Raw genomic sequence first — 7,989 nt, 5'->3', positions numbered from 1 at the left:
CACCCCTGCTAGGCCGAGGCATCCACGTCGCTCGCGCTTCCGAATGAAAGAGTGATGACGCAAACAGCAAAGACGACGCCACTATAGGGCATCCCTCATCTAAGGATTCCGAAGGCATAACGACTACTACTCCCAATGACTAAAGCCAAAGCCTCACTTCGATTACCACCCTCATTATGGGCAAAAGCCAAAGCCACACCCCGGTCTCGGGAGTGGGGGGGCAAGTGATGTGGGTTAGTTTGGCCTAACCCACTAATGCCTGCTAACGTCAGCCACAATAGGCGAGAGCCCTACTGCCTTCGTACGGAGCCAATCTCATAACTATCTAGCGTACCGCCAGGGCCTGCGGCCTGACCTTGTACGACTCTCATCCGAGGCGTTCATCTTCACCTACCACCAGCATGCTTCAGTATAAATAAGAGGTAACTGCCCCTTAAAAGGGGCTGGAATGGAGTAACTCTAACATCACTCACTCATTTACTTCCTGCACCTACATTGTCTACCTAGCATTAATTCAGGGAGATCTGGTGCATCCGAAGACTCTCTTCAGGAGCACTTTTGCACTCTCCCCTACTTCACACCTCTTACTAACTTAAGCATCGGAGCCTCCACCTCGGGTATCCACCCCGAGGTCTCTGACACTTCATGTCTTGCAGCATCTCTCATCACCGGGGACCCTGTCTCGACTAGCAGTCCTTGCTCACTTCAGCTTGCCGCCCTTAGCTTCGGTCAACCTCTTCCAAGGCCTCGAGGTCCTTGGCTAACGCTCGGAACTTGAAGGGTGAATTTACCTTGTTGCCCTCAGCCAACCCACGCAACAATAGTTAGAGATTAAGAAAACTCTCAAACTTTGAGGTTTCGGTTGAAGGTGAAGGGGCCCAATGAGTCCTTAAATTTGCTTATATGCTCCGGAGGGCTACCTCTCTGTTCATCGTATAAGGGTCATTGTTGTGGTGGGGTGTATCTGGTTGGGTAGGGTTTGTGGAGGATTTTGTTGGAGTAGGGTTTCAACAAAAGTATGGAAGGCCAGGTATTGTTCTGGCTCACCTCTACCAAGCCTTGGATGTATTCCTAGAGTTCGGCCCTACTTATTGGTACTTCAGAAGGGGGAGGGTTCATTTCATCAGCTAAAGTTGCTAAGGCTTAGGCAGAGAAGTGGGAAGCACGACCCCCGTTTCCTATAGAGAAGGCGGAATCATGGACATTATAGGCTCGGGGCTCGGTTGGTTTGGTCACAGTGGGCTTGGGGTACGCCGTAGGTTCGACAGTCAGGCCAATTGGGGTGAATGGTGGGTTTTCTGGTGTGGTCATTTGTTGCAAGAACAATTGTAGCATCTGTCTCATCACAACCTATTGTTGTTCCATTCATTCGAAAAAACCTCTGAACTCAGGCTTTGTAGGACAGGATCTCTATGTTCATGCACTCACTGGATTCTTGGGGAGTCAAGATCTCAGTTTCTTCATTAGGGGAACTTCTTCATTTTCAATGAGTTCCTCTTGGATGGGAGTGAGATTGATTCTCAGCCATCTCCATGATCAAGGATAGAACTAGAGATTCAAATGTAGGTGGGGCAGTAAGGCAGGGAGAAGTTGGTCTCCCTAAAAGATAGAGGATGACTAGGAGTTTATGAAAAAGGGGAAGGTTATTGATAAGAGGTCTATAAATTAGTAAGGAATCTATGTTTAGAGGTAATCTCATGTCCCTAGGGGCTTGGGGTTTCCTCCTTTTATAGTTGAATAGCCAAGGCTGAAAAGAGAGACGTCGAGGAGGTGATCTTCATATTTCATGAAGGTGATCATGATCTACGAGGTGTTTATTAGGCAAACTCTGTCGAGGTTTCACTATGTGTCCAATGAGGATCTTTTGGGATGGGAGTTTCCTATCCTTTAAGACTCATGTGGTCATGTTTCTAACTATAACCCCTTTTATGCTTGCACAAGATCCCATATCAGGAATGAAGTCCTTTCATCATTCGCAAATAGCAAGTTGCTATTGCCGTTGTCTACATGGCATGTTTGTTGTCAGGCGTGGGTGACCACTTATCTTAGGCCACCACCTTGATTATAGCTTCACACTTTCTTTTTTTTTTTCCTGAGAAGAGGAGGAAAAGGAAACCCATGTACAACCAGAGGCTATATACAATGGAGAATACAAAATAAACATTAAACCACTACCCCATTTGTCATTACAAAAAGGTTTTCAAAAAGAAAGAGAGAACTACAGGGAACGCTGCTTCTTGATAGATGTGCAGATGACCAGGATAACAGTTTTCCAACTATTTTTTGCCACACTTCCTCTTCTTGACAACCTTTACTTCAAAAGAGCCTTGAGTTTCTTTCCTGCCAGATTGACCAGTAGACTGCTCCTGGGACCATTTGCCATAGCATTTTCCCTCTCTTACTCAGACCATGTGTCCACCAACCTTTTACAAAAGCTTCCACTGATGCAGGGCAGCACCACTTAATGGCAAAAATTCTAAATATTTTCAACCATATATTGTATGTAAAACTGCAATGTAGCAACAGGTGGTCAGCTGACTCTTCTACTCCATTACTTTACACACAAACAGGTAAGTCAATCACCATTCCCCTCCTAATCAGGTTGTCTTTTGTAGGAATCTTGTTCAGATAAGCAGACCAAACAAAGAAAGCTACCTTTGAAGGGATAAACTTACTCAAGATTACATGCCAAGGGACATCCTGCTCATCCTCTTGGGTCAGTTTATAATAAAAAGATTTTACTGTAAACTGACCCTTTCGATCTGCTGTCCACACCCTTCTGTCCTCTGAATTAAAATCTATTTGCATTCTGTACAATTTCTGAAGTAGTTGCCCAAGAGGTTCAATTTCCCAATCATTTAGAGCTCTTCTAAACTGTGAGCCCTTTTGACAGGTACCTTGCTTTCCATCCAGCCAGCTTTTTCTCAATCCTCTCCACTATTAGCTCCCATATAGATTTAGCATTACATTTAGCTCCCAAAGGCATTCCCAGATATTTTAAAGGAAACTTTCCCACTTTGAAACCCCATGAATCAGCCCAGCTTTGTAATTCTTGTACCTCACCTACTGCAACCAGCTCACTTTTGTGCACATTCAAATGTAGTCCAAAGACTACTTCAAACCACCATAATGTTGCCATCAAAAAATCAAGTTTCTCCCGTTAAACATTTCAGAAGAAAACCAAGTCGTCTGCAAACTGTAGCAAGGGAATCTCATTTCACGCCTTCTATCTCACCTATACTCAACAGGGAAACTCAAAGTAGGAGGAAAAAGTTTCCCCACTGAATAAGTTATATTAATGTGTCAGGTTCATCACTATAGTCAGCAAAGTCTATCAGACTTACAAAAAAACAAGGAAGATGAAAGTTTCTCCTAAATCCAACACTAAATTTGTAAAAAAGACAAATTATACTTCAGCACAATCATTGTAATTGTCATCTGAATAGAATTCAAGAAAAACATTCAACTAAAATTTAACAAGAAGCATTTCATCTCAATATGGTACTGGTCCACCAAAATGCCCATGCTCCTATTTGTTTTTCTGAGATTCCAAATTTCTTCTTCACAAATTAAGGTGGTCTTTTTCTCCAACAAGAATGATTTAGGTTTCTGTGATTTCTGATATATGAATCATTCAGAATTACAGAAAACCAGTTTTCCAATATGTGAATTCTCAAGTAGATTTTAAATCATTCTAATTTCTAAAACATTGAAAATTGAAAATAAATTTAACTCTGTTGGCCCCATATTCACTCTCTTCTGCTAATCTTGACAAAATGAGGATCAGTCCATGAAGAAAACTGATGATTCTGTGATTCCTGAAAAACATTGAAATTGAAATGACGCTGTGGGGTCCAGTTTTATGGGAACTGCACCATAGAAGTTAGTTCGTGTCAGCAAACACCTCCTAACTTAAAATATCATGCACAAGTGTTCTCAACTTCTTAATTTCCTTTGAAGAATTGAGTGAGAACTTTTGGCTTGTCACTTTTTTGATAATTAACAGGTATCATTTCATTAGATACTAATAATTAACATTTGTGGTTGAAGAAAAGTGCTTGGGAGCCTAATGACCAAAGCCTCCGGATTTGTTGTCAAAATCTTACGATTTACGATACGATTCACGATTTGAATCATGAATCTTAAGGGTTTCAATTCAAATCTTATGTCTGAATCCTTTTCTGCAAAAATCTTACAATTTTTGTTTGAATCCTACAATTTGATTCATAAATCTTACGATTCACTACGATTCATAAATCTTACGATTCACTACGATTCAAATAAATTCTATTAAGAATTAGTTCTCTACTTTGCTTTTTTTTGTTTCTGTTTAGTTTTGCCATGGGAGACTTTTTTAAAGCCCTACTAGAAAATGGTTTATTTACATTATTCATAGAAATTGAGTATATTTTCTATCATATGTAAGTTAAAGGGCCATTGTATGTAGATTTGTTTGATTTTCATTCAAACTTGATTATATCATCTTAGGCTTCTATTATATAAGTGGTAAATTCTATTGTTTTAAGTACATATATGGTAAATATAGATTAAAATAGGGTAAAGTCACTTTCCTATATATATATAATTTTTTTATACGTGTTAAAAAATAGAAATAATTCTTATGATTTACGTAAGATTCACGATTCAATTCATTTCAACTTTCTCTACAATTTACGATACAATTATGATTTTGAAAGCATGCGGAATGGAATCTAAGAAGAATGAAAAGAATAAACAGAGGTATCTCAAACATGCACTAAGAAGGGTGTGGAGAAAATTTTCAGAGGAAGAGAAAGGAGAAACAGAGATTCTATGACATGAAAGTTGGGAACAGACTTGTGAAATAACAGATTGAGATGGTAGAACTAAATTGAAAAACAGGGATACTGTCGTAGAAAATCTTAGAAATTTTGGGTCTTGACAAAATCTGAATGGATTTATTGTTTAATTGCTGTGATAGATCATTAATCAGGTCATGCATGCTAGCACTTGAAGTTTTCAATTGAGATACTTTGCCCTTGACAGGTTTACAAGGCAACTTACTATCATGGTCCTCTATTATAAGTTAGAAATTCGCAAATAAAAGGAAATAAACTGTATAAAAACCTTGCATTCCTTCTGTTACTATCACACTAATATTTGCTTCATACTCATGTCAATATCAAAACATGTCAGAACAAACTGCCTTTGCAAAATTTAAAATGTAAATTTGAAGGATGAAATAACTGAAAATAAATGCAACAAGATGTTTAGTTACACAGGGGTTGGCAAAAACTGAATGAAATCTTCTTTTTCATGTCTAAACAAAATGATTTCAAGGTGAACCTAATCAATCATACAAACTATGAAAAAACAATAACTTGGTTTGGGCAATTTAAGATAATACATATAGATAGGTTGCATTGGGTAGGGAGATTATACATATTTAATCTCATACTCAGATCATCAATTCATAAATCCAAGTAGCGTACATGCAGCAAGAGATCAAATTTCACCTGCAGAATGATCTTTATACTTTTATGTCTCAAACTATTTTAAAAGTTAAGACCAGAATCAAGATCATGACATTACATCATTCTGTAATAATCCTCCATCACTATCTAGAATCCTTTGTTGGAGTCCCATCTCGATCGAAAGAGCCAGAATTTATTTACCCAATCATTTTGTGTGGGATCAACTCTACATCAGGTTTATCTTCTTTTCTGTACTCAGACTTCTTTGCTTATAGGTCATACTGCATCACAAGTCTTTCTACAGTATTCCAACTCAGGACATGTTTCTGGTACAACTCTCTCAGTACCTCTGCTGCCAGCTCGATTTCTTCTTCGTGGGCAATGCCTTCCACTAAAATAGTATAGGAAGTCTCATTTGGCATATAGCCCTTCTCAATCATCATCTCAAACACTTCCAGTGATAGATCTGTCCTTTGAGCCTTGCATAACCCAAGTATAAGGGCATTATAATTGTCAATATCAGGCCTACAATCATTCTCTTCCATTACTGTAAATATCTCCATTGCCTCAGCTAGCATCCCTTCCAAACACAGACCTCTTATCAAGGATGAATTGGTGTAGGAATCAGGAGTAAAACCACTCTTAGTCATCTCATATAAAAGGTGAAATGCAGCTAAAGTGTTTCCTTTCCTACACAAGCTTGATACAACATTCCTGTAGAAGTCATGCATGGAGGAGTTTTGTTTATTACCCAAGCTTTGGAGTATGGAGAAGGATTCCTGCACTTTACCCTCTTTGCATAGCACTGCAAGGGCATTATATGTCCCCTCATTAGGACTACAGTGCCTATACATCATTTGGTCTAAACACTTCACTACAAGATCAACTTTTCCCTCTTTACAGTACTGAGCAATTAATGGGTTGTAGCTTGCAGCATTGGGTTTATACCTGTTCCTCAGCATCTCCACCAAAACTTCATAAGCATCATCAGTTCGGCCATGGAGTGCAAGTGAACCAATCAAGATATTATAAGTTATTAAAGATGGGGTTCGATCCTCACCATCCATCTCGGCCAGGAGCTCATTTGCCTCCTCCCACCGTCCTTCATAACACAAACTCTTCAACAAGATGTTATAACTCACTACATTCGGATTAAATCCCTTCATAGGTAAATCCCTGAAGAATTTAATAGCTTCCCCAATTCTATCTTCCTTGCATAACCCGGTTAACAAAACATTATAGCTAACTAAATTAGGCCTTCCACCCTTAGCAATTATCTCATCCAAGAGCCTCATTGCCTCATCTACGCCTCTCTCCTTGTAAGCGGCTTCAAGCAAGAATGAGTAGGTGAATACATTTGGGACCAGCCCTTTCTGCATCAATCTATCCAGAAGTTGAAAGCTTTTTTGCAAGTTCCCATGCATGCAAAGGCCTCTAACAAGTGAGTTATATGTGATGGTGTTGGGTGGGAAACCATATTCCTCCATCTTTTCAACTAACTGCATTGCATATCCAACATTTCCCCTCTTGCACAACTGATTCACCAAGAAAATATAAGAACCTACATCTGGCGTGTTACCTGAACTAACCAGAATGCCCATAACTCTAATGGCTTTCCTAATCTTATTGGACTTGCAGAGATCATATAAGAGTTGGGTGGATTGAGCTAGATCAGGCCTATGGCCCTTCTCCACCATGTATTCCAAGTACAGAAAAGCGTCATTGAGTTTAAGTTCCCTGGTTTTCGGATCATTTTTCACATTCCTCCAACTGGGTAGAGTGAAAACAGTTTCCTTTGAAGGAATTGTGACATGGGTAGCGGCTAAAACCCTAGAGAAACCGTTGTTAAGTGAAAGACTATGGAGATTTGGGAGTTGAGAGAAGAAGCAACATGGTTTTCTTGTAGCGTCTGAAGCTGGCGTTGGGAGAGGAGTCACAGAATGCAGAAGAGCTACCATAGCTAGGGATTATTAAGTGCGTTCTGAAGTGCAAAAATGAATCAATTAATTTCTACTGCTTCCTGGATTATGAACTGACAAGAAAGCAATCATGATGTGTTTTCAGATAGGGTTTCGAGTTTTTTGGTATGAAAATATACAAGGACAGAGAGGTCAAAAAAATCCTGAATTTTTCGGTAAGTTATTGGGAACTGAGGAAAAAAAATCAATAAGAGATGAAGATGAAATTGTGGAGATCCACATTCGAAATTAAAGGATGATGAACACATACACGAACGACGGAGAGAGAGAGAGCAAGTTACATACACTGAGCTCCCTGTTTTTCTTTCATTCTTTGATCACTATGGAGAAAGTGCTGGCGCAGAAATTTCCACACCAGCAACAGCCTCATCCACAACCTCTTTTATTATCCGAATGTTTTTCTCTTTTATTTTTGGGTTTCTTGCAATTTTCCAAAAAAAGAAGAGTGGAGAGTCAAAACAAATCAATTTGAAATTATGCAGAAAAACAGATGTAATATGAATGTTTATAGATTGGATATTTTCCGTGGGTGTTTATATAGATCGGATGTTTTTATA

At 39.2% G+C, this 7,989-nt stretch overlaps 1 protein-coding gene across 1 annotated transcript; it reads right to left on the bottom strand.

Annotated features, from left to right (window-relative positions):
* Window positions 1-5,266: 5,266 nt before the first annotated feature.
* Window positions 5,267-7,783, bottom strand: LOC104590006 (Pentatricopeptide repeat (PPR) superfamily protein). The gene has a single exon (XM_010248501.3). It carries the CDS (start codon window positions 7,409-7,411, stop codon window positions 5,723-5,725), a length of 1,689 nt encoding a protein of 562 aa, XP_010246803.1. The 5' UTR covers window positions 7,412-7,783; the 3' UTR covers window positions 5,267-5,722.
* Between the last annotated feature and the right edge of the window lie 206 nt (window positions 7,784-7,989).

Source organism: Nelumbo nucifera, chromosome 7, assembly GCF_055504915.1.
Source record: "Nelumbo nucifera cultivar China Antique chromosome 7, China Antique-T2T, whole genome shotgun sequence".
NCBI lineage: Eukaryota > Viridiplantae > Streptophyta > Magnoliopsida > Proteales > Nelumbonaceae > Nelumbo > Nelumbo nucifera.
This window is presented reverse-complemented; position numbering and strand designations above follow the sequence as displayed.